The following is a 26,967-nucleotide window of genomic DNA, read 5'->3' on the forward strand; positions in this document are numbered from 1 at the left end:
AGCTCATGGTTAGATAGACCTAAGAACATGACTATGAGTCAGTCTCTTTTTCACAGACACTGACTTCAGCCACAACGGCGTTTGAATGCACCTCGAGCAGCGCCCTTTTCCAGATGCAAGATCCGGGATTCTTGTGCTACCATACCGGTCTGTGAGTTCAGGCATACTGATAAACTCAAAAGTGCGCAAGATTCATGGGCCAATGCTGGCTCCGACCTCCTCGATGAAAAGCACCCTCCACCACCTCGCCTGATTCCTTCTGAGAGTCCCTTTGCATTCTCAACACGCCATCTAGTTCAGAAGCTGGACCTTGTTTTCTATCTGACACACCGGGAACACCATGTTTAACTCTACGATGGGATTTCGTCGGGCACTGGTGCATCTCGTAAACAGCCAGAGTTGGTCCCTCCACCGAAAGATGGAGCCATTCTTCCACCACAGACCTCCCAAGGAACGTGTATGATGGATCTCATATGCACGACAGAATCAGACCGCATGTTGTGGCGCTGAGAAGCGAAGCCTGAAGCTTGCATCGCATCGCATCGTCTGTGCTTCGCACGCCGTGATCCACACTCCGCCAAACAGTTTCAGGTCGATGTAGCACAACTAGACTACGTACACTATTTCCCTCGACGATAGAAACATACTCCATAATTCCCTACACCGCATCATGTTTCTAGTACATATGCGGTGTCTGATCCGTGATCGAACCTTTGAGCTTGTCATCTTCTTGTAGGGCGAATCCCACAACCCGAGAACAAACTGGGCAGAGTCCTCCCGAGGTCTTGAAAGAGTTTCAACTAATTATGGAGGAAACATTCCACGGACCTCCACGGCCGCGGATAGCGCATTGACTCCGATATGGCCTTTCCGTAGTTATATCTGAGTTTTGTAAGTGGTGACTGCCGACAGGTCCAGGACCTCTACAAGATCCATGCCTCCCGGATGAGGTACGAAACTCGAGATCAAGATGGAAAATCCCCGAAACTTAAAGAAGTATTCGATACATAAGGGACAAGGACACCGCCAATGCGGTATTGCTTGCACTCTCAAGCAGCTGTACTTCGTATAACTAAGAGGCCCTGTGTCTGTTGCACCGGCCTTGGGTTGAAACTGCATACTACCATAGCATCTCCGTAAACACACTCTGAGCAACCTAGGGCAAAGTCAACTCCAAAGGTATGCGTGACAACGTGTACTCGTGTCACCGGCATCATTGGTAGCAGGAGGTTAGGATTCGTAGGATCCAGATCCGTAACTGCCGAGCCCCTTTCACAAGGCCAACATAACCGCTTCTACGGAGCTTCCGAATGCTACCAGGGGCAGCGGACAGCCATAAAAGCGAGCATCGTGATAGCTGGTTTGAACCAAAATCGGGGTTGAATGCGGCACAGCAAATGTATGCTCCAGGGGCTTGTTTCTGAGCAGCAAGATATCGTCCAAAGACAGCCTGTCATATTGTCGACCTACGCTACTCGACGGGCTCTCCGAGAGATCTTCAAGAATAAATGCTACAAACTCGGGTCAGATTCCCAAAGCGATATGGCTGGTTGGTGGGATTAAAGTCAATCTGGCGGAGCGCTTCAAGGGTCTTACTGTGAAGTGAGTTGGCTTGTGATGGGTGGTATTAGGCGTCGCTTAAACATAATTGAACAGCGAAGTACCCTGCTTGTCAGATATCAGCCCTGGCACGCCGCAGTATGATAGCGTTGCATGGGGATCTGTCACTTGTGTGAGCTAGGAAATGTCTGGAAGTGATGGGCATTACCAATGCCTCAAGCAGGCAGGTGATTGCAATCATTAACTTGGTCCCTTGTGGGGGTGATGAATTGGAAAGCTGGAAATAAGGTGGATAGACCGACAGGTTATTCGGTACCAAGCAGCCGATGTCTACCCAGATTGCTACGCGGGGACACCTAATAATAAACAATCACTGAGTTTTCATGAACTCTTATCATCTGTAGAGTTGAGGTGGTAAGGTTACCCTGGCGCGTCGAGGCACACCAGTGAGCTGTACACGAGTTAGTTAGTTAAGCTGACTATTATGATCATTATTCGCCGTCAATATATGTAATAACCAGACATGATATGATGTGCGGTGCGTGTCGGAAACTTAGCTGAACACGTCTATATCATAATGGAACCAAGAAACGTGGATCTGCAGATGTTTGCTTTTTTAGATCGCTTCAGGTGTGGCCCTCCCGTCGACATTCGTCTTGCTTCCTCCAGCTGTGGAGGCCATGGAAGAAGCCCGATGAATTGCGGTCTTCAAGTCATAAACTTCAGTGCCCCAGAAATGAACTACTTGTACCTAGTTGAACCAACTCAGGGGTAGAATAGTGGCTTCACCCTCAATCCTCAATCACTCACTCGATTGTGACCCCCGGACTGAAGTCCCACTCCAGCACGAATTATCTTGACTTATTAAAAGCCTTGGTGATACCCAATGTTAGAACTGCTAGACTATTCGAGACAGTCCGGTCACGGACGCCTGAATGAATGTCAGCATAAACACACCAAGTCAGGTACCGTGCAGATTGTAGCTGCACTTGACCCAATGAAGGTTGGCTTATCGACCTCTGTGCCCGGAAACTTGGGACTCCGCTGCACTGCTAGACCCAAAGGCTAAGCAGATTGGCTTTTGGGTTGGGTCTTTGGGAGGTGGGTTCACCGTTCATGAACCGGTGTTGCCAGGGAGCTGGGTCCAGTTCCTCCTACATACAGCACACTGAGCACAGCACAGCGTTAAGCCAAGCTACAGGGATCGAGGTTGATGGCGATGGGACGGGCATCGACATATTCTGAAGCACCGCCGTGATTTCTGAGCAGAAAGTGGTCGTATCCATCCATGCCTGCTCGCTAGGGACTCGTTCCATACGAATCTGGCCTCGATGCCGGAGCTGACGCCCATTAAGACACGACACAGCAGCACACGACACCACGACGCACGGCACGGAACGGCGCGACCTCTGGACTGAGGTTTGGTCAAGTCTTCGGAGTATTATTACTTAGAATTTTTTGTTATGTATGGACTAGGTATCCGTAGTTGACCGGACTTCTTTTCCTCTTTCTTTTCCTCTCTTTCTTCCATCTCCAATTGTGCCTGTGATATGTGCACTTCATTAGGTACGACAACGCATTTTGACGCCGACCTACCAACCTTTGACGCCAAAGTCACATCGTCGATTTCCCTATTGCTTCGGACGCTTTCCCACCCCTATAGGACGTTGTCTCACCGTTGCTGAGAGCTAATTCGAGCTGGCCCTTTGAGCAATTGGCAAATTCCGTGCCTGCCACTCACTACCGTGCTGTACCTTACTTTTTAGTTGAGGCTTGGCTCTTGTACCCGCTTAACCAAGATTGAAGCCGTGCTTGCCCTTTTTTGATCTCTATTTACGGCACTTTTACAACGAGTCCTCGGGAATTGCATTCGCTTATGATGATATGCTTTGACCGTTGAAGCATATCGACAAGGCACGAGCAATAACAGCATCTTCCACCATTTCCGATCTGCCCTTCGTATCGACTGTTCCCGAATCGACACTTTGTTTACTGCAACTCTCCTCCTTGCAAACCTTCGCCCTCGATCGGCAGCCGTCTCGTCTACCGGTAAGACACTGTCAGCCGAGTGTCAATCACATCCCCAAGGTACATAAGGTAAGGGACGAGGAGTCTAAGGGCGGTGCCTGCGGGGGGCCAACTTGACAGCAGTGGACCTTGCATCGCCGTTCCTTTCCGATTGCCTCATGATCAGCAGTCACTAGGTACTGGTAGCTATTCGGCCTCATCACCACACCCTGTCGCCAAATCTCGACAACCCTGCTTCGCAGCTCTAGCACCAGCCGAACTCTCAACTCGACTTCGTCATGAGCCAGGGTGATGGAATTGCAGCGTTGGATTCGACCCTGGGATGGAACGAGGATCAATGGCCAAATCGAGCTGAAGCAGTGGTGGCTATCGACAGCAATAGCATGAATGCAAGAGATAGTGGCAGCGTTAATAGCCAGGGCCCAGGCCGTCCTGATGATATTATGAGCTTCTTCGACAACGAGACTCTCTCCTCGGGTTCTGCAAGTTTATCTCAACCTCTTTATCCTAGGCCTCTGCATCACTACCCGAATCAAACGAGTCACATCAACAAGAGCCGCATACATGCACAACCCTCGCATGTGTATGCACCCATTTTCGATACCATGCATTCTCTACAGCGCCCAAAGCCACCACTGCAGCCGCAACGCCAACGCTGTGTTCCCACAAGGCTCGACACTAACGGTTCTACGGATACCAGCGCCATCGATCAAAGCCAAGGCCTTGGAGACCACAGCTTTTTGCTGCCTTCTCGACCCATGAGCATTGCAACTACAGATGAGACGACCACGAAGGATGATCCAACATGCAGTAACAGCTTGTATCGCGCCTGGGCAGAAGAGGAGCAGATCGAGCTGCGCATTCATTCAGAGACAGATCATGATACCGATAATATGCGACACAACTCGCAATATCATGACTTGCTTAGCGAAATCGATACCGAGTGCCTCTTCCCCGACGATAGTCTCACTGCAGATCACCGTCCATCATCTTCCCGCAGTCACCTACTTCAGTGGCGACGGAGTCCAAGCGCTGCTGCGTCCACTTCCTCAAAACACCAGAGGGTATCTTCTGATGTCCAGCCTCCTACCACAGAAAATCGGCCATCGGCGACCATTACGAGACAAGAATTCGAGGCTCTTCCTCCAACGATCCAACGAAAAGTAAGTTCGTGGCTTTCATTATTTTGCGGATCCCTTGCCGTGTGTCCCATATTTTGTTTCTCACGGTCTGCTTCGATACTACCATAAGGGAGTCGAAGCAGACGAAAGTTTGAGGCCCCTTAGGGATGCGATCAATCGATTTCTCATGCCACTGCAGTCCTCATCACCTTTTGCTTTTTCAAATGAAACAAGGTTTCACATTTCGACAAGCGTCTCTGCCCACCTCGTATGCGTTAGTTTATGGGTTTTGGCTGTACGAAATCAATATGACTTGGCGAGGTTGTCTACCGTACTCTATGTATCTGTCTGCATATGGGTCCTCTTGCAGGTACCGGGGGCTAGTCGCCGCCTAATCGTCAAATTGAGGAACCCCCAGGCACCTCGAGAGGAACGGGGAACCATCAGGAATCGCTAAAAGAAGCCACTGTCCAATACCCATGTCTTGTCCTTGCCCTGTCTGGTTTGGCTCGCGGTGGCCGTTTGGGCGGCTCCACGCACTTCGTCCGCTCAGTGCCTAGCCATTGGCCGATCCTCCCATGACTTGTCTACGCAACCCCTGATACAAAGCACACAGGAGCAAGAAAGTGCTCTCTTTCGCTCAGCAATCACGTCCCCCCAACCCAAGGCGTTGTGACGACGCCCTAGACGTGCAGCTCCTGGATGATCCATGCCACCCGGTGCACCAACGTGCTTGTGTACCAGCAATCACCAGGCGTCATACACCCAAGACATTCGAGTCGTGCCCCACGAGCCTTTTAGTCGACGACTCTCTGCATTAGCTCTGCCGTTTCGTTCCTGAATTGAGACATAACCATTCCCGCCCCTCTTCTGTACCTTAAGAATCAGGGTTTCCCCTTCATGACTTCTACATTTTCTGTACTTGCTCTATTTTAATTGCTATATTAGCTGGACTTACCTAGTGCTTCGTACTGAACTTTTCTCTTTAACAGTACTTCTCAACTATCGAGCGATCGCAACTAGCTCAATCACCCGACCTAGGACATTGTCAACGGCCCGGTAGCGTCGGACAAGATCAACTTCTCTCCCCTTGGTCATCACTACCCAAACCTAGAGGGAGCTACGAGCACCAAGAAAGGCCCATTACTTCGGATGATTCTATCCTGCGCACAGATCGTCCGCCAATTGCTGAAACAGACCAAAAGTTCTACGCCAACCTTCCTGAAAAGATAAAACGCCGCCACCTTACTGAGGAAGAGCTCCAGTTGGCGTATAAGTCACAAAATACTTCCAACTACACGCCAGAAGTAGCATCGAACAAATTCGATATTCCACCTCAAGAAGTCAAAATGCCATCGCCACTCCCAAGTCCTGGATTGTCTGAAGGAACGTCACCATTCTCGGGTATGCTGTCCAGGCATAATGACAGAGCCATGACGAGCTCAGACATCAAGCGTTCAGATTCCTTCTACGACAGTTTCCGATGGCTTGACGATGAAGATGGTTTGGATCTTCGTTTATATCTCGATGACTATCACATCAACCTGCGAGAAGAGATACCGGTTCCAAACAAGAGCCGAAGGCCATCGTTTCGACGTCACTTATCAATTAACAAGCTGCCCTTTGGAAAACCCTCTGTCAATGGACTAGGAGAAGGCCCTGCTTCTCCCACCGCTTTGCCGCCGTCTGCCTCACACAGCTCCAGTGTTGGCTCATCTGGCCATGTACGGAAGAAGTCTCGTGCTCGCGCGCTGTCGTTGATATCTGCCAACAGACAAACACCCTTGGCGTCTCCCTCTCCTTTGACCCCACCCCTCGACCCTTCTGCCGCTCATTATCGAGACCCCGAGGCTCGAAAGAAGCTTCGAGCTTATCTCGCTTCACCCCAGAAATTTGATGAGGCCATTGAGTTTGGATTCTCTTCCAAAGATGGACCCCGACCACAAACGGGATTGAACAAGGCCTCCGCATACGAGCCGGACAGGTTGCGAAGCTTCCTAGAAGATGATCGATCATCAAGATACAGCGATGATGCTTCTGCAGCTGAACCTGATTCTCCAAAAACTCCTCAATTGTTCGACAAGACACCGCATATTCGATCTCTACGAAATAGTAACGAGCACTCATCATACTCAAGAGGAGAGAAATCTATGTACGACCCAGCAGCGAGCCGAGAAATGACACTTCGCATGACCTTAACACGGCCAGATCTTCGTCAAAGCGAGGATCAGATCTATGGCTGGAAACAGGCTGGTAGTCGAGTCAGCTCAAGCCGTGGAGATCACACACCTAGTCCAGCATTGTACGCTCGTGAAAGCAACCCCAAACAGAGCATTGAAAGACAGCTCGCTGCTCTAGACCAGTGGGAAGATCCTGTCGATCATGATAACCGCACCGTGAAAAGATTCTGGAATCGAGTCAAGCGGTCATAGTCCGAGCCACAGCGCAGCCACCTACAATGGTGCAACCAGCACCTAGGCGTTCCAGGTTATATAAGAAATATGTATTGGTCACCAATTTTTGAGCAGCAAGCATTATCTCATACATTCTTTTGTTTTTCTTTACTATCAAATACCCCAAATCGTTTAATTGCCATCTTAGACCTGTCGTTACATCGCATTTTCATGGTCCAGTTCAAATACAGGCATTGCATGAGCAAAACAGTCTCGGTTACTCATTGGAAGGAGTTGAAGGAGTAATATTATGGCGCGTTCGCTGTGTTGAGGAATAATCTTGACCGCAATGGCATTAAGCACATGAATATAGTAAAGTCTTCTTTACAGACTGCAGCATCGCAAGCATGGCGCAAACGGGGATTGGAATTGCAAAAATAAATCAAATATGATGGACATATAGCTCAGAGCTGCATGGGTCTATCTGTACAATACCACTTATTAGTGACATGAACTACAACTCAATAGTGCCTTTGTGACTTGTCATAGTTGTCGAAATCCTTCAATTACACCATTCGTGCAATATCTCGAGAGCCTTGTCGCAATCCACTGGACGTTATAACATGATCTGTTATCAGCCAAGCAATCAAATTCTTCGTCATGCAGCCAGCACGGATATATCACACGGCAAGTGTGATACCCGTGCATCTGTCACCAAGCCATGAGTTTTTCGCACAAGAAATGACCGGAACGAATATCCACTTCCGGTCACTACGTCCTTGCTTGTGCCTCAGATAGTTCATGCAAGTCTTAGCTGGCATGTCTGAGCTGAATGATGACTGTCAGCACGATGTTTAGGGGATTAGAGCTGGAGTATGATGAGTAAGATCATACCCTATGCGACGATAAGTGTGTCTCATTCTTCCGCGTGAAATGAGTTACGGAGTTGAAGTGATAATTATACCATGTATGTCTGCCTTTCTGTTCTGTTTCTCATGCTATACTACCAGTCCTCTCTGCTTACCAAAACGCTCGTATCATTCCATCGCATTCATCTTTTCCACAAACAAAAAAGTTCTCCCAATAAGACACCATATCATAGTACAGTCCGGGTTCACGTCGTAGCTCGTACATTCTTCTTGCTCAAACCTCTTCGTCGCTCTCCTCACCGAGTAGCTCACCCTCGTCATCGTCGACCATGGAATAGTCACCACGTCCTCGGGCGAAGCTATCGCGTGTGGTATATCGTCTTGACCAGTTGCCTCCCCTGCTTCGGTTTGATACGCGCTCGTAGACTCCAGTGAGGGATCGCCATATGGAGGTCAAGACAAGTGGCAGGGCAGCAACAACAGCTGCCAGCGCTGAAATGGCAATAACGGGATACTTGATCCAAGGCTGCTCGCTGTCAAAGGTTGCACTGTTATCACCCAGTCGGATCTGTCCAAATTTGCCGCTCCAGTTGCGCCAAGCATACCAGCCAAAAGCGGCTGCCAGTCCGATGGGGATGATGATAGCAAAGAAAATAGCCCAGCCTGAAGTGCCACGCTTGCGTGCAAAATCCTCCTCGTGTCCTGCACAGGCGTGCTCTGTGGAGGTCTTGTCCAGCTCTTGGCCACCTTCGCAGGTGGTCAAGGGGATGCGACGATAACCTGTAGGGTCGAAGTACGAAGTCTCATTGGGATGTTGCTTACACCACTCCTCGCCCGAGATGGCATCATGATCTGGAACCAGACTGCATTGTCCATGATTGTCTAGTTCGAAATTGTATGCACTGCGAATGATTAGTTTATATTTACAGGGATGTTCAATTGTTATACTTACCATTCAAAATCTCGCCGGGTACACTCGCAGTTTTCGTATTCTCGCAATCGTGACATGCTTGCTTGATTGTAGCACTTGCGATCCGTCTTCTTTCGCAGATACTTGGCCTTATGTCCGAAGAGGCAGTCATCGTTTTGAAGGGGATGCTTAGGAGACCAGAGATCGTAATCTGAAGAAGAATCATCGGAGTACTTGCATGGCTGATTTGTGAGTCCTGTAAAATCTAAGTTGGCAGCGAAGAGTTTCTTGTCATCTGTCTGGTACCACACCAAGAAGTTTCGTGAAGTTCCACTATGGACAGATGTCAAGTCTTGAATGATTACCTCCTTGTCGGTGAACTTGTAGTCAGTCCAGGTATTGCCCTCGTCTGTTGAGTAAGAGACAATATTTGACTTGATCTTGTTCGCCTGGGTAGCACGCTGTACGAGCACAATGATCGAACCCTGATCGCCATATTGCCATGTCCATACACCCTTCTTGACGCTCTTCCAGTTGATTCCGCCATCAGCTGACATGAATGTATCGGCATCCTTGACATCTCCAAGGCTTGGCCCAACGTTTCCATAGCCAAAGATCAGGCCAACGGCAGTGCTTGCTGAGAAAGTTCTGCCCTTATTCTCTCGCTCTGTGTAGTGATGTAGATGAAGAGCGCACTTGCTATCGCCTGAGGAGCTGCATGAATAAGACTTGCCATCTGCACCCTTTGATGGAGGGGGAAGGAAGCCCCATTCGGCGCCATCGTTGTGCGAAATCTTTGTCTGAATCACCTTCTTTCCGTTCTTGTCATCAGGATTTGAAACGGAATTGATAAGGGTGACGCCCTCAAGACCCGCGACCTTTTCAAAGTCCACGTAACCCAGTTCGTCCGAGTTGACGTTGGATGCACTGAGGACATATGTGGTACCGTTAGAATTACTCTTGATTATTGAGCCACGGCGTCGGCCTTCGGAAAGATCAGTGGCGACAAATAGGTTGACGGCGTGGTTGGAGCTGTCAAGAACGGTGTACAATGACGAGTGAGAATCGTGAAAGTTGCGCGGAAATTGGGCTGCCTCAAAATGCTTTCCGTCCATACTAGCAATGGCTTGCAGGCCGGCGCTCTCCTTGCCATCCTCGATAACCTCATCCGTGGCGAGAATGAACTCATTCATAGTCGCAAACGCCGCAACCGTACCGTTGTGGATAATCCTGTCGTCCTCAGAGAAGTCCTCAATTGTGACAATGGTTTTGTGGTTGTCAGCATTCTCGTCCTTGTGAACGAGACAGACGATTTGTTTCTGAGCGCGGAACTTGAAGGCAGAGTTTCCTGTGAACTCGCACTTGGTCGCGTAGCGCTGCAGAGTCTTCCAGTTGTCACCACGATCGGTTGAGATTGAGGCTTCAGGGTAACAATCCTTGCTACCCGCAACATCACCACATCGCTCTCCGATCCAGATCATCCAGTCCTTCTTGTCTGGATGGAAACTCATTGCGGCACCTGGATCAGAAAATGGTGTCTTGAAGCTGTGAAAGCTATGACCGCGGTCAATGGTATAGATGACCTTTTCAGAATCTGTATGGAAGAAGACGACTTCCTTGAAGTAGGTATGAGGAATCAGTGCCAAGATATTCTCCTCTTCAAGAATGCGCTTCCAAGTTTTGCCATGATCAGCTGTGATCCATAGCTTGTTTTCCACTTCGACTTTACCGCCAGGTAGCTTATCACCAATGGGTCGAGCAATAACAACTTCGCTGGTAGGACTCTCAGATTCGAGACCCATTAGGTAAAATTTCTGCATGTCCTTGCCTTTGATGTCCGCGAACTCATTGGTCTTGAGAGAAATTTCACCACTAGCCGGAGTACCAGGCGTTGAACCGCCACCGGAACTGCCGCCATCGGAGCACTTGCGTTCAACTGGGTCATCCTTCTGAGAGCCACTCTTTCGAGTACATGTATTTCCTGGAATAAGGCGCCACCCGGACGATCCCTTGAAAGTCTCATCCTTGCCCTTGCAAGAGCCTTCTGGAATAGGAACTGGCCCAACCTTCTTACAGACCTTGTTGTCGTCGGGATCCCTCTGAAAGTTGTAATCGCATTCAAAGTCGGCATCGGTACACTCGCAGTTCTCGATGACGGGTTCAGGGTCACGGAAGTCGGCCTTGAGAAAGCAATCCGCCGATTTCTTGCGGCGGTTGTATGTCTGCTTGTGACCCATGATGCAAGTTGGCGCTCCCTTGTCGTCAACACGTGCATACCATGACTCCATGTCCTTACTTTCGCAAGTGCGCTTCTCCATGCCCTCAAAATTAATGGCAATCATGTGGAAAGCTCTGTCCTTCTCGCCAACAAGCAGAAACTTGAGACTTGTCGAGTCCTGAGTAGTTGTCAGAATAACAGGCCTGACCTTCAAGCCATCAGGGAGCGGGGCGGACTCCCAATTTTCTCCATAGTCCAAGGAGAAGGAAATCTTATCGACGTCCTCCTTGAGAGAATCTCTGGCAGCGACCAAGATGCCGCCTGTATCACCAAACTCGTATTTGTGAGGGCCCTCGAGCGCCTTTTTCCATGACACGCCAGCGTTGTCAGAAACATAAAGATTGGAGCTCTCGAACTCGCCGAGTGCGTCGCCCGTGTTTCCATTGCCCATAACAAGACCAGGAGCCGGGCTCGAGAAGATGCGCCCGATATTGTCAATGTCTGTCATTGAATGTAGATGAATGCGGTCTTGTCCAGCCTTGACTGGCTCAAAGGTTCTTCCATCGTCAAATGTAATCTGTGTCACCACAGCTTTCTTTGCATTCTTTTCATCAACATCCTTGCCGTTTTCGACCGTGTTGACCAGGAAGATACCTTGAATTCCGCTGATTTTCTCGAAATCGACGTGGCCCTTGACATTGCGATTGGTGTACGGGATGTTCTCTGTAAAGTATGTGCCGTTCGAGTTGCTGGTGAAGATGACCCCCATAGGGTTGGACGGGTGAGAAGTCATCACGTCGACCTGAATGCTGTAGTTGGTGCTTTCGAGAACCGTGTAAGCTTCCTGGTTAATCTTGTGGGAATGGTCATGGCTGTCGTCTGTGGGGAACATGGCTCGGTGCCAGAATTGGGCATCACTGGTAACGAAGAGAGTCATCTCATCACTGCCAGCGGATGACGAGGCAAGAAGAATAAAGCTCTTGACGGCTGCAATGCTAACGACGCCAGTTACATCACGGTGACCGTCCAAACTTGGCTCGAATTCGTCGAATTTTCCCCCACTGCCCTTGGCAAAGAAGTTATCCGAAACGCACAACTTCTGGCTTGTTTTGAAGAGACTCATAGGGTCGGTAACGATGCAAAGAATTCTGGTCTTGTCCAGCTCAGCATCACCAGTTGTGAACTCTCGGTTTGTCTTGGCCCACCAGCAACCTGAGGTGCTGGGACGCAGCTGCTGCACAGTCTTGAAACCATCAATTGTATATGTTGTTTCCTCGTCGCAAAAAATTCCATCGCAGTTCATGCCGTTGAAAATGATGCGCTTCGGGTCGCCAGCGTGGAAGACAAGAGTATCGGGTTGGAAAGCACTCGGCATCGTGCCGCTGCTGAATTCACTCCAGCTTTTGCCACGGTCTTCGGTTTTGTAGTGCTTCCGATCTTTCGTGAGAACAAAGGCAGAGTTGGAGTCGAAGGGGTGAAGGTACAGGAAGGTTGCGCTTCGGTCAGGGATGTCAGGGACTTGCGCCCATGTTTTGCCTGCATCTTCGGACCTCCAGATGTTTCTCTCCTCGATATCTTGGAAGACAACGACGTCACTATCCTCAAAGTAATTCAGGTTGAGAGGAGGATGCTTCGCGACGGAAGCGTCGACCGTCGGCTTGTCCTGCTTTGCTGCCACAGCTGTATATAGTAGAGAGAATATGAGGGCGCGCCATGAGAGTGCGGCCCAAGCTGAGGACCTCATCATTGCGGCTGAGCTTGCAGTAAAGATATCATGAAGAAGCAAACACAGCCGGAAGGTGCGAGGATCTCGCAATTTCGATAGAATTCGTGCAATAGAGAGGTGGCTGGGCTCCGAAGTATCGTTTTCAAGTCGTGTTTGAAACGTGTTGATGAAGTTTATCAGAGGTAGGACACTTTGCTCCTTACGAGTTAAGGTTACGAGGCACGTCAGCAATGAGGCGGCAGCTGTTTCGCCCGGTTGGTGTGGCGTCGAGCTTCGCCACACTAACGTTAGTTGCTCCCCACGTCAGTCTCTTGGTGGAAGCTGATGCTCTGATGAAGATAAGATTATCTAAAGTGCCTACCTACTAACCTTACCTATGTGCTATAGGGAAATGATTCACAAGTACAATCTGCTGATAGCGATCCCCGAATCGCCTGTCCATGTAGCTAACATTATTCGCTCCTCCTTTTTTTTCACTTCAACAGTGCTGGAATGCATGGAGTGGCGCTACCAGTCAGGTAGTCTAAGTACCATGTTTGGAAGATCGCATTCTTGGCATGGATGATCAGCGAATAATCTTGAGCTACCTAGAACAAACTAAGCATTCAAATGATGACTTTGAGGATATGGAATTCCAGTGATTTATATGTATTGTGCAATGGCGAACACGCCGAGATCGAACAATCATGTTTGATGTGAAGGCGAAACTCTCGGCATCACACATGAAGCGTTACTTTGTCCCTTTTACCGAATTGCACTATGAATTCGTGAGTATCAGATATTGTAGCATAAGTCAGCCTTTATATTATCGACTTAGCCCATGATGCTCCCAAAAACAAACTCCTTATGGATAGCTGCAGGCTATAAAAGGTGCCAATTTGACAGGAGCATCCAATCCGTGACGTTCGTAAAGCTGAGTGATAAGTATATTTGAGGCAGGTAAAACAACTGTCACCAAGCCACATCTTCCATGCCATATATTTCATGACCGATGATTTTGTGATCAACATTTTACCATTAGAGTGAGCCAGCTTTACCACGGGCCATTGCCCTTGATAGCAATGCCCAGATATTCCTAGATAGGAAAGGTGTATCAGAAGAGCTGAAACGTTGTGGAGTAGCGAGGTGATGCGGCCCCTGGTTCGGCACGGGGCTCCGTATTTCTCAGGTACGGTACATTAGTCTCACATGAAAGCCATGCCCGTTTGAGATGTAGACTCAAGTCGGAGCAGAGGCGGTTGCAAGCATAATAAGCATACATTATCGAGACATTGATGTGATCCCAATACAGTGATACCTCGCCACCGAGTCGTAATGAGAGCGGTCATCTGCATATAATGGCACTAGCTTCAGAGTTATTGAAATTTGTGATAGGAGTCAACCTGACCTTGATATTCATCCCGTCAACAAGTGGGACTCGAGGGCAAATGGGTCCATATTAGTACCTGGGCTAGCTGGGCTATTAATCCTTTGACGACATGACCTACCCTCAGGGAGCAAGAAAACATTGGACGCTGGTACAGGGTATGAAAATAAATGTAGCAAAGAGTGCCATAAGCTTAGGCAAGATTTGCCTAACTATTTTTATCGCTTAGGTCAAGGTCCCGAGTTTTTTCTCCCCTTGCCTACCTATCCTAGGTAGGTATACAAACGAAACCAACAAACATAAACAAACGGAAAGATGAAGAGGGGCATACAGTCCAACTTGGCAGATTTGCTTGAATGTCGCGAATCTCGATTTAAAGCTTTAAGGGTTGAAGTAACTCCTTTGTGAATGATTAACTAACCTAACTGAGGAGGTAGGTAGTGGTGAATCGACTATCAAGTATCTTCAGGGACTACTCACATAGCGTTCCTGAAGCCACAGCGAAACCCAAGTTTTCTCCATCACCAGACAACGAATTGCGACTGGGTACTAATCTGTTACTCCAACAAACATTCTAGGTGCCGTCCGTTTCGTCATATACAATCGGGATGAGAGCGGTAGCCTATGGCTGGCATAAACAAACAGGCGTCGTGTAAGTGCATCATTTCTGGCCAGGGCTATAATCCCTTTCATTTCAACTTTCCCCTCAGATCCAGCCAAGATTAGAAACGTTAGCTTCTTAACTGCGCCATCATGAGGAAATCCTAGATTTCATCATGCTTGGCTAGGGAGATGAGGGGAACTAAAGTCCAAGGTAAGGTAGGGGGCCGTTAGTCGCAGCACCAATAGGCAGGTAGGTAGGTCCCTTTGGACCCCTGACTCTCCCACTAAGTTTAAGATCCCAATCCCACCTTCACTTGCAACTCCACGTGCTTGTTTTGAATTCGTGTTTTCCGTCCTCCCTTCACTTTAATTCTCCTTCTCCCCAACTCAAAGCTTTCGCAACTTGTTTCTTGCATCATCGTTGTCTTCGCCATCGTGTTCTTCTGCCTCGGCCACCCCAATCCGCGGCTCTTTGTGTTTACTTATTCTGCCGCCAACTCGTTTGAGACACCAACAACGTTCCTTACCCTGCATAAGTCGCAACTTCGCCATCAACATGGCGGCCACTTATAAGCAGTTTCTTGCTGCGCCCAGCTCGTCTCTGCTGGCCGATACGGCTGCGCTGCACTACGTTACCACGACTACGACCTTTTCTGGTCCTACTGAGATCATCAAACATCTGAATGCGCTCCAGAAGCAGGTCGCAAAGAAGAAGGAGGAAGTGTTCAATATTGTTGATGGACAAAACGTCATTGTCTTAGAAGTTGACACAGGTCTCGGCTTTCAAACTGGAGGCGGTCCTTATCTCCCTGGCCTTGATGACAATTTTCTGTCTGCCCGTGATGTTTACCTCCCCGTTGTACGTTGCTTCTCTGCTTGGAGTGCTCTTTTTCTGCCTCGCGCCAACACGAACCATGTATTAACTGCTCCCCACAGACTCACTTTGTGACCTTCGATGAAGCGGGCAAAATCCTCCAGATTCGACTTCAATGGGACCAGGGCTCGCTCCTCAAGCAAGTTGAAGTGATTGGAAAGTCTGGCCGCAACTGGCCCATTAGAGATAGCCGAGAGCAGATCGCATTTATCCAGTCTTGCATCAGAACGGCTGGCACTGGTGCCCCTGTCGCCCCCAGCCACAACGAGACCGTTGCGCGAAACCGAACTAATTCCACTAATGCCCTCCGCGACCCCCATGCATCCTTGAGGCTGTTTGGTCCTCGAGATGAAATTGAAGCGGAGCCCGCCAGTGTTGTATCTCCTTACGCTGGTACTAGCCGCCCTCGACAGCGGTCTTTCACCGAGATCTTGGGTGATGAACCCACTTCACCCAGCTCTGGCCGTCGAAATATGTCTCCTTCCAAGCGTGGCCAGGGTAAGAACTTCCAGCCTTCGCGAATTTTCGACGGTCAAGAGCATGTCGAGCAGCCGGAGGAGCAGCCTCAGCCCAAGAACAAGCGATATATCCGCCCTAACCCAAAGAAGTACTCTCATTTCGACTTTGCCGATGGCAGTGACCCTCAGGACGCCCCCAAGCCGGGCCAATCCTTTGATGAAAGACCAAAGTCCAAGCACGACAGCCAATGGTCTTTCCAGGATTTCGTGACGCCACAGAAAGTGAAGCCCTCCAGAACTATGCGCACCCAGGATGTTCGCCATTGGGACACTGACAAGGATGCTGTGGATGAGACGCCAGGCCACCCGGCTGCCAAGCCTAGACGCGATGCCGACGCACACTTCGAGCTACTTGACGACGGTGAGAGAGTGCCCCAGCAACCGCGCCCCGGTTCCCATCCCCCGGGCCATGCTCATAACGAGGGCCTAGGGCTTTATAAGAATCAATTGTTTGACAAGGAGGACGTAGGACAAAACGAACGCGCTTTAGGCAACATCACCAACGTGAAAGACCGCGGGAAAGATTTTGACCACCACTTCGATATCAGTGACAAGTCACCAGCCCACCCCCAAGATCGCGTCCCTGAAGGCCACCAAAAAGCTGTCCAAATGATGCAACACAACTGGGACACATACGACAGGTCTCCTGCCGCCCAGAAGGAAAACCGACCAACCGAGAACACCGATAGCCACAAGATCAACATCGCCGGTGATGGTATGGGAGGGCGAAAGGGCACCAACCGGGACTGGCTCTATGGAGAGACTCAAGATGTCCCTGAGTCGATTCCCACCCGCAAGCAACCCAATGTTGTTGCGTCGGGCGTCCCCTTGACCAAGAGTGCCAAAATTCACATTGCAGGCGACGGCATGGGCGGCAAGAAGGGTACTGAGCGGGACTGGCTCTACAATGAGACTAGCGAGACAGCTGGTGACTCAAAGACCGACAAACCGATCCCTACAAGAACACCGGGATCCAACGCTGCACCTACCAGTGAAATCAAGGAGAATACCGACAAGCACAAGATCAACATTGCAGGCGATGGCATGGGCGGTAAGAAGGGTACCAACCGAGACTGGCTCTACAGCGAGACGAGTGAGACATCTGGCGGTCAAGCAACAGCCACCAAACCGATTCCCACCCGAACACCAGGATCTAGCACCGCGCCCACCAACGAAGTCAGAGAGAATACAGATAAGCACAAGATCAACATTGCAGGCGACGGCATGGGTGGTCGAAAGGGTACCAACCGAGACTGGCTCTACGGTGAACTGGACGAGCAGCCTCTTCCCACACGACAGAACGCACCCTCCAAGAAGGACTTCTGGGACTTTTAGAGGAGAAGAGTGCTTTGCTAGGGAGAGCACTCAGACTTAAATAGACCCAAATGTGCACCCTGTCCTGTTGCTACAGTCTTCGGTCATGTTGTGTGCATACCTGCATGCAAATGCACGAGTTATGATTCATGAGGGTTCATCACTTTCCGCCTTGGAAACCCCGCTTGAAAAATCATCATAGCACTCGAAGCTTCGTCTTTTATCTTTTCTTCTTGCCTTTACCTTACTCTTTCTTATTTGCTTATTTTAGGGCCACGCTTATGTAGGTTGGCTGCCGAAGATAAATTAGTTGGCAGGAAGTGGACGATCAGATGCGGGCATGTTCTCAAAACGACGTATAAACATATGAGGGACTCGAATTAGATACCATTGCAATAACACTTTCTGAAACTTATCGTAAGCGGTATACGAGTGTCTTTCAGTGATTAACATTAATTGATGCCGTGGCTTGTTATTGATTGTGTGACGCCAGCACAACTTCGCAGCGGTATGGAATTGGCTCGAAACGGATGTGCAAAAACATGGCGTTATTACAAGTGCAGATATAAATATAGTATAGTGGGTGGTCATAAGTAACGAATCCTGCGCTCTGAGTGCATCCAATTCAACTCCATACTAACCCGGGTAATTACCAAATTCACAATGATATGTATATATCCGAGGCCTCTTCTTATTTCGTCATAATTCTATGGCTCAGCACATGAACTTATAATATCTCTTCCATCGGGGCCAACCTTCTCGTTCCTCTCGTTCCTGAGCGACAAGGATAGGGACGTTAAAGTCCCTACGTCCAGTGTCGACGTCCATATCTCGTATTCTCACAAACGTAGTCCGGAAATAAAGCTTGTGGAATATATAAAAGGCCAAAACGCAGGGTGCGCCAACCCATTTATGGAAGAAATTCTGCGCGACCTGGGCGCTTGTTAATTCTTGCCAGCCGATGGGAAAGGCGCCGACCCAGAATTGCGCTATGATGACAAGAACGTTCAGTGTGATACCAACCCAAGAACCCACAACGCCGACCTGGGATTGGAAGGGTAACTCAGAGACAGAGCGGCCACGGGCAGCCCACGCACGGCGAAAACGGATATGACACACGCAAATAGAGCCCCATGTAAAGATGGTTGATAAGCCTGAGATGGCCATGAGCCAGTCAAGGACAGCTCCTTGTTCGGGCAGATCTGCAAGGAAAGCGATGAGGCCGAACGCGCTCGCGATCGCAATAGCGACGAGTGGTCGGCCTTTGCGGTCGACGTAACCGACGATCTTGGGAGCCTGCCGAAGGTTTGCAAGAGCAGCAAGGGTACGCGAGGAACCGAAGACGGCAGAGTTACCGACGGACAGGACGGCAGTAAGGATGACCGCGTTCATGACAGATGGTAAAACCTGAATGCCGGCTTCTTCGATGGCTATCACAAAAGGTGAGGCTGATGCATCCGCATCGCTGTTACCGCCCACGAGCCGAGGGTCAGTATGTGGAACGAGGAGTCCTACTAATGTCAAGGCAACGATATAGAAAAGCGTGATCCTCCAAAACACCTGCTTCAAAGCCGTTGGCAGCGATTTTCGCGGATTCGCTGTTTCGGCGGCAGCGAGGCCAATAAGCTCAGTGCCAGCAAAAGAGAAAGCAGCTGTAACAAACACATTGCACATTCCTTTGAAGCCGTTGTTAAAAGCACCAGGGTTTTGCCAATAGCGGCCGCCAATGTATCCGCTATCTGGCGTTCCGCCACAGTTGAGAACGATGCCGAGAAGGCTGAGTAGAATGTTAATCCTGCAACGGCTGAGAACATGTAGTTGAAAACACTTACATGAAGCCAATAACAGCAATGACCTTGATGATGGAAAAGATGAATTCGGCTTCACCGTAGCCTTTGACGCCAAACATATTGATGACTATGATGACGACTAGGAATACAGAGACGAAAATGGCGCGTGTAAGACTCTCGTCCCAGTAAGAGAGGGTTAGCGATGCGGCGATGATCTCGAGCGGTAACACGATGAGCCATTGCATCGCGTAGCTGTGTAAGTCAGTATATGAGGCCGGGCCAGCAGCAAAAGAAGAACACTCACTTCCACCCCATTGCGAATCCCCAAGACGGATCGATGAACCGAGTCGCCCACGATGAGAATGATCCAGCAATTGGGAAGATTACTGCAAGCTCACCCAGCGCTTGACATGTACAAAAGAGCATGGCACCCACGATAGTAAAAGCCAGCAAGATCGATGCTGGACCTCCGTCTGCCAAAGCTCTTCCCGATGCGACAAAAAGCCCAGTACCTATGCCTATGTCTTAGTTTTCTCCATCGAGGAATGCTGTGACCACCATAAATGTACTCACCAATGGAGCCTCCAATTGCAATCATTTGCAAATGTCTTCCTTTCAACTCTCTCGCAAGGCCTGAATTTGCCGTCTCCAACATGGCACTCTGGATATCGTAGTAATGCGCTCCATCATGCACCCTTCCGGATCCCTCGTGCTGCCCCAACGGATCATTCGTGAACAAACTTGATCTGTGATCGCGCCTAAAGCCATCGACGAACCGGTCCCAATAAGAAGGCGGGGAAATATCACCGTACTCGGGTTCGCGCATGCTAAAAGAACTCCCGGGGGCGAGCGACTCCTCCTTCATCTTGCTGATGCTCCCGCGCTCGACATCGTGAGGCGCCATTCTTGCGCTTGAGCCTGCGCGCTGTGCGCGGGCCGAGCTCACGCTTGGTCGATCCCGAACTGTGGGATGACTGGAGCTGGCCCTCCGCTGGGGATTGTTGTCGGAGTTGTAAGCGTAGGCGTATGCGGATGTCGGAGGTGAGTGGGAGGTATATGTTGTGAGTAAGCGGTTTGTCGGCGGAGGACGCTGGTTCGTGGGGTTCGTCAGGGTCACAGTGCTTTAGCGAACGACTCAAGGTGTGTGAAAAGGTGGTTGTATTTGAGGCGATGTATTGGCTTGCTGATATCTCGATCGTCAGGATAGGCGTAGTGAGACGGTCGGCATATCGCCACCAAGAAGGCAGTGGAGTTTGAAAGGACAGTGATGTAGTTGTCGCGATGAGTGGATATGTGTTGCTATATAAGTTGACATGCGATGTTTAAGTTTAGAGCTGAAAATGGGGGCAGTCAAGTTTGATGGACTGCATGTGCGCAACAATCAATTAATCAAATCAACAGAAAGAGAAACAAGGTAGTAGATAACGTCAAGGTCGTGTGAGAAGGGGCTGGAGGTGTGCTTATCATTCTAGACTCAGAGGAGAGGGAGTAATATAGTACAGTCGGTGACAGTTGCTTGGCGTTGAACCACTCCCCCCCCTCTCCAATGGGCAAAGGGATCCTTGGTATCAGATCAAATCATCTTCTGACCACTTACAGCAAATGCTAATCCAAAGTCAACTAAGACGCCACTGAGATCGAGCTGTCAAACGCTCCGAGCGTTGAGGAATAACCACGGGCATTGGTGGAGAGGGACCGAGGTGACGCTATTGCAGTGGAGGTGGGGAGCCTTAGGACGTCTAGAGTGAGTCGTTGTAACGCTGTAACGCCTTTTGGCTGGACCCCCCCGCACGCTGAAGATACCGCCTGGACCATGCTGCCGGGTTCTGTCTGTCTGTGCATCCGATCAGTCTTGAAAGAATACGTAAAGAATTGAAGATGTGGATTCACTGCTCGGTATTGAAAATGGTGGATTCCATCTTAGATCTCCGAGGGACAAAACACCAGATTTTGGTCAGTATACACACACCATGGCCCAACGCCGTATCGAAAATAAATCACAAGCTACTAAAGGTAATCCTTCAAAACCAACAGCTGCAACCCCTGTCTTCCCAAGCAACCCACCTAAACCATCTCCAGCAGGTGCATTCACCACTAAGTTTGACTATCACACTCCCGTCCCTCCCTCTCCCAATTCATTTCAGCCCTGATACGAGGACCCTTCCATTCATCGGCCAACTGCGTCTCCCCTCTTCTCGGTCCCGACAAAAGGAAATTCGTTCGTTCTACTTCACGTTCTAGCCCTCATGGGTCCCGGTGCATAGATACGATGATCCAGGGCCTATCGCAAATACAATCATATTGCCAAGAACAAAAACACGGGGAAGCGGATCCTTTCCTATCTGCCTCCTCGTCCTTGCTCGCCAAACAGACAGGCACAAGCCCGTACAAGTAAGCCATCGAACCATATTTCTCGAAATCGTCACAACCCTGTCTCCCTTGAAGCTTGGACCGGAAAGGCAGCTGCAAAGCCACGAAAAGAGTATCTGTCTTGACCAGAAGGGAGATATATTCGAGAAAATACCTCCGTACATTCAGTACCAAGGCTTCGGGCTTCTATTCAAATCTTTGCCCATGTTCAAACAGTATGATATATCAAATAAATGCTACATACGCTCAACGTAACTTCGCCACCCTATATCACTTAAGCTTACCTATTCACAGCATCCAATCACCGCAAACACGGTATCAGCTGCTCTAATTTACCTTCTTGGCGTCCTGCATAACGGCCTCCTTCTCTTGACTTTCTGCCTTGACGGCCGTAGCGATGATCTTGCCATTGGCGTCTCTTGGCTTTCTCTTCCATCCTGTAGAGAATAACTGTCCCATGTCAAAGCGAGGCAGTGGGTGTCCTTCGGTGTTGATAACGACCTTGTCAAGAGGTAGGAGATCAGGAGGTGAGAACAGGAGGTAAAAGTATTTGAGTGTTTCAGCCTGTGTGATCATGTTAGCATCCTGGCTGTCTGCTCGCTTACATCTTTATCACTTACCAGCCAGAAGCTCTCCATGTTGTCCCGCACTTTAGGAGGGACAACATTGGCATTGCGCAGACTTGTAAAGCCTCCTCCATTTCGCACAGCTGTGTGATTCATGAAAGACTTGAACATCTCCCAACCCCATTCCCGGTATCGGTTGTCATTGGTGATCCTCCACATGTAAAACAGACTCTCGACTGTCTCGGGTCGCTGGAGATTGTGGACATCGCCAGACTTGACAGTAAAGTCCTTACGCCACTCCGCGTCCGGACTTGGGTCGAAATTAACTGGACCATTTCGAGGATTACCGTAAGCCGCTGGCGGGTTGTCAATCTCAAAGTAGGTGATTTCGGCCGATAGCCCTGTTGCCATGTACTTGTACATTCCCCAGCATGTCTCCATGACTTCTCGCGCCAGCTGCATATCGTCCTCGTTCTTCTTCGACCACGTCGGCGATTTGCGCGCCTGAGCCTCGGTAAGGCCTTCTGTGGCCGCTAATGCTATTGTACCGGGCATGAAGCACACAAGGTGATCCATCTTCGGACTAAGTGGCATCTCTAATCCATTCGGTCGCTCTCCGATGATGGTGAACTTGGAGTTCGAAGTATATGTAACGAGGTGCTTGCGAACGCCTTGAAGCGCCTCGTCCCACATATCTTGGTAGATAGGCTCCTGCTTGTTCGTCTGAAGATATTGCTTGATAAGATACTCATAGTATGAGTCGCCGCGGCTTCCCAGACGAATGTTTTCACCCCTGAACTCGCCCGAGGTTGCATAGATAAAGATGGGGACCAAGCCGTCCTGAGCTCCCTGGTTGTCGACAAGTTTCATGACATTTTCCACACGGTCCCAAAAGTCCTTTTCTCCTGTGAGCTTCGCGAGGTACTTGAATTCAAGCTGGAGAGTTGTAGCCTCCGCCGTCGACGACGCTCCCATGTCTGCGTGTGAGGGGATACCCTCGAACTTAGCAAGGTTGACACTCGCATATGGGATACCAGATGGTGAGTCAAATGCGCTCATGAGACGATCGGCCAAGTCTTTAGCTTTCTCGAGGTACAAATCCTCACCGGCTGCCCCCTCGTCATCCTCGGCCAGTGGCGCAAGCCCCGGAAACTCGGTGGATAAGTAATGTGCACTTAGAAGCCCACCCAGCATTCGAATCGTCGTCTCGAAGGTGTTGACATCCTGATCCTGATCCCATGTCAAGGAGTCCGAGATCCAATGACGAGCGTCTTGGACACGAGATGTAAGGTTCATGAGAATCATAGTGTCCAAAGAGTCGATTATGATCCAGCCGAGTCCCTTTGGTGCCATATTTTCACCCGTCTTGCTGATCGGGTGGTATTCATCGAATCCTGTCGAGATCTTCGGTCAGCCAATTTGAATCCCGTCCAGATATTCGGCCAAACATACCCCAGGCATATCGCTTGTAGGCATCCCAGCTCAGCTCGAATGCCTCGACCACACGATCTCTTCTGTGATCCCAATTCGCCTTTCTATCATCCTTGGACAAGCCTGTGTAGCTCCAATCGGTCGTTACCGTTCGCTTCGGGGAGGGTTTCTTCGAAGATCCAGTCCAATATATTAATGTCAAAACAACAAAGGCAATAATGGTCATCCACTTCTTGCGCTTCCAAAAGGGTCTGTCCTCATCGTCGTAAGGCGACGCATAAGGTTTGTCTTTGTACATTGGTAGTCGATCCGACTTGTTGGATTTCTGGCCAGAACCCCAGAATCGATCCTCAAGCTCTCGTTGACGACTATCGAAGGACGGAACGGTTCGGGGCATAGAGAAGGCCATAGCTACTTCATCGGCCTCAGCCCGCGACGGCGCAGGAATGTTTCGAGATTGCGGGCGTCCAAAGGTGCTTGTGGTTCGGTGGATGTTGAACGGATCTCGAATCATTGACTTGGTGTTTTCATTTCTAAGTGAGACTAGCCAGGTAGAGTGAGAGCAGATGACTCGGAAAGACGCTAGATTTCACAGTGCAAGACAGGACAAGAAGTATTATGTACAGGTCGCAAGTAAGCAAGCAGTGGACAAAGAAAGCGGCAACAAAAGTCTCAAGCTTGAGACGAAACAACCAGAGTCAATAAAGGACAGAAATACAGACAGAACCGAAATCAGGAGCTTGGGGTAGCTTTTACTATACGGCACGCGACCAGGGGTTATACAAAAGGTGTCGTTTGCGATTGCGACACCAACTCTCGGTCAAGTTTAGCGCCCTGGCCCGAGCACTCGGACCTAGCAATTCCGTTTCCCTTTTATATCGCGAAACCAATTCGTTACAACTTGAATCACTAGGTGCCTATTGTAGGATTTATGGCAGAAGCAGACTTGCGTAGTTAATAGTGCCACCGCATGAGCTGCCATTAGTCGGATTCAATACTGTTTATGAGTTGTAGTGAGAGAGCAAAGTAATCGTGATCGAAACCTAGCCAGGTATATGAAAGTGTTCTTTTGTGTGACATCAAGTGCAACTGTAACCTCTGACACCTTGCCTGGACCTTAGGTACTAAATTCCTGGAAACAAATAGATAGGGGACCTTAACAAATCAAAGCTTACATGAATGTTACATCCAACAAAATATAGTCATGTCAAACAATCATGTTGTGCTAGATTGAAGCACTAATAAAAGTACCACCAGCTCAGGTACGTGGACCCTTTGTACCTAAAATCACAGCACGTGGAAACGATACCCAACTCAATCACAACTTCACATCTGATACTAAAACTCTCCAGACCTCGACCACAATATTTCAGTCGGAATGAGTATTGAAAACTTCCCTTCCCTTACCGCGGAAGAGTTCTCAGAAGCATGCCATCACCTTGACAGGCAATACTGTCAAGCGTCTTTGGGCCCCCAACGGGCACGGTGGAAACTGAGGCTCTGCAATGCTCTTTGCACAGACTTCGCCTATGGTGGGGGTTTCACAACATATATCCAAATAAGGCGGCCTCTTGAACTTGATCTAGATCATGGAGATCTTTCACTAGATTTGGATGGATTCTCCTTCTCAGACGACAAAACGCATGTACCAATAAGTGGGGACAAGGATATGTTAGATGCTGAAGAAGCAGACGAGGTAACCCATCTTCAATATAATATCTTCCAAATGTCGAACCTTGTCTTACAGATTACGACAGGCCGCTCTAATCAGGCAACGGACTCGCCCAGAAGTTGCAATGGTGGAGTATGAAATTCACCTTCACCCCACGTATCGTGTGCCATGTCTATGGTTCAATCTACGCAACCTACCTGCCGATGAGCCAGCATTCAACATTGACACTGTCTTTCGCCGCCTTGTACCAGACCAGTACAAGGGCGGGCTTCGAGCACTGGGCAATGTAGGCGGTATTTCGGCCGATGTACGTTTTTCTGGGGAGAGCTGTTTGCACAAGTCAATTTCAATATTCCGGGTATCGTCAAGATTGGTCGGCCTAACTAACGTCTTGTTCACAGCACCACCCTATCACGGGCGTCCCATCCTTCTTTATCCACCCCTGCTTGCTGGGAGACGCAATTTCCAAATTCGAGTGCGACAGGACCAACTATCTCATGATATGGCTCGGACTTGTCGGAGGTTGCGTAGGGCTGTGGGTCCCGAAGGAAATGGCAATGTAGCAGCGTATCGATTGCGCCTCTCAGAAATGTCGCCGACCTTGATGGGTTCATTCTTGTTCATCAATCATCGTCACTGTCCTCCTCCATGGCAACATCCGAATCACTATCCTCGTCGTCACGGGTTCGCTTCTGTCCTCGGCCACCTGGTGTGTCGGCGTCTTCCATGACGTGATCCGCGGTCGCAGCAGGCTTCGCAGGAAGACCAGAGCCGGGCGTCGGTGCCGGCGCTGAGCCGGGAGGGGGAGCGTTGAAGATGCTCTGTTGCAGTTCAGTCTGCTCGACGTTGGCAGCACCTGCGGCATTAGGAATCTTGAAAGTGCCGTCGAGTTTAGCCACAAAGTTGGACTTTGACTTCGCATATTGTATTTTCTAGCGAACAAGTTAGACTGATTTCACCACCATCGCGGAAAGGTTTCACTTACCAAGTCGCGACCAAGGAACGTCTGTCCCTCGAGAGATCGCATAGCTTGTGTAGCAGACTGAACGTCCCGAAATACGATATGGGCCTGGCCGCGCATCTTCATTGTCTTAAGAGCGACAACATCGAGGACGGGGCCATATGTGGAGAAGAGGAGGTAGAGGGCGGTTCGCAGGTCGGCTTTCTGGATTTTTGAGGAGGGGAGATTCGTTACGTAGAGGCTAAAGAGTCAGCACGACTTGAGAAGGAGCAGGAAAACGAAGGACTCACGTTTGATTAGGAGGAATAGGTTGGACCTTGGCTGGTAAAGATGAATTTGGCTGAAGACCACGAGGCGCGGTTGCTACGGCGGCCATTGTGGTAGTTGAACAGACGCCGGTGGTTCGATATTGTTAATCGATGTGTCGCGATCCCGAGTTCAGCGCTTTTCCGGCGCTTCTTGTACCAAGACTGTGGTCTTGATTACGGGTGCAATTGGATTCCAAGATATAGATATTCGGCGGTGTTGATGGATTGGAGATTTTTCGCCGAGCCTAGAATTGCCAGCCTCGCACTACAAGACAAGCACAGCCGCTGTGGCCCAAGCTTAACCTAAGGACTCTACCATCCACTGGCTGGAGCTTCAGCACTACGTAACCCCCCACCCCCACCGCCAGC

At 49.6% G+C, this 26,967-nt stretch overlaps 5 protein-coding genes across 5 annotated transcripts; 2 read left to right on the top strand and 3 right to left on the bottom strand.

The window, feature by feature from the left end:
• Nucleotides 1-3,866: 3,866 nt before the first annotated feature.
• On the top strand, nt 3,867-7,141 carry FTJAE_9610 (uncharacterized protein; the record flags this gene model as incomplete). Its single annotated transcript, XM_037356549.1, has 2 exons — nt 3,867-4,751; nt 5,702-7,141. The coding sequence occupies 2 exons, from the start codon at nt 3,867-3,869 to the stop codon at nt 7,139-7,141; spliced, it is 2,325 nt and encodes a 774-aa protein (XP_037203342.1).
• A 1,104-nt stretch (nt 7,142-8,245) lies between these two features.
• Nucleotides 8,246-12,846, bottom strand: FTJAE_9611 (carboxypeptidase Y-sorting PEP1 precursor; the record flags this gene model as incomplete). Its single annotated transcript, XM_037356550.1, has 2 exons — nt 8,246-8,873; nt 8,924-12,846. The coding sequence occupies 2 exons, from the start codon at nt 12,844-12,846 to the stop codon at nt 8,246-8,248; spliced, it is 4,551 nt and encodes a 1,516-aa protein (XP_037203343.1).
• A 2,504-nt stretch (nt 12,847-15,350) lies between these two features.
• On the top strand, nt 15,351-17,521 carry FTJAE_9612 (uncharacterized protein; the record flags this gene model as incomplete). The annotated part of the gene is made up of 2 exons (XM_037356551.1): nt 15,351-15,653; nt 15,731-17,521. The coding sequence occupies 2 exons, from the start codon at nt 15,351-15,353 to the stop codon at nt 17,519-17,521; spliced, it is 2,094 nt and encodes a 697-aa protein (XP_037203344.1).
• A 693-nt stretch (nt 17,522-18,214) lies between these two features.
• On the bottom strand, nt 18,215-24,171 carry FTJAE_9613 (mannosyl-oligosaccharide alpha-1 2-mannosidase; the record flags this gene model as incomplete). Its single annotated transcript, XM_037356552.1, has 8 exons — nt 18,215-19,277; nt 19,333-19,542; nt 19,595-19,802; nt 19,864-20,380; nt 21,905-21,925; nt 21,997-22,224; nt 22,281-23,620; nt 23,679-24,171. 8 exons carry the CDS (start codon nt 24,169-24,171, stop codon nt 18,215-18,217), a joined length of 4,080 nt encoding a protein of 1,359 aa, XP_037203345.1.
• A 1,781-nt stretch (nt 24,172-25,952) lies between these two features.
• FTJAE_9614 (u2 small nuclear ribonucleoprotein B) lies at nt 25,953-26,666 on the bottom strand (the record flags this gene model as incomplete). Its single annotated transcript, XM_037356553.1, has 3 exons — nt 25,953-26,261; nt 26,315-26,531; nt 26,581-26,666. The coding sequence occupies 3 exons, from the start codon at nt 26,664-26,666 to the stop codon at nt 25,953-25,955; spliced, it is 612 nt and encodes a 203-aa protein (XP_037203346.1).
• Nucleotides 26,667-26,967: the final 301 nt, after the last annotated feature.

This window comes from Fusarium tjaetaba, assembly GCF_013396195.1.
Source record: "Fusarium tjaetaba strain NRRL 66243 chromosome Unknown NRRL66243_c0000218, whole genome shotgun sequence".
In the NCBI taxonomy this organism is placed as follows: Eukaryota; Fungi; Ascomycota; class Sordariomycetes; order Hypocreales; family Nectriaceae; genus Fusarium; species Fusarium tjaetaba.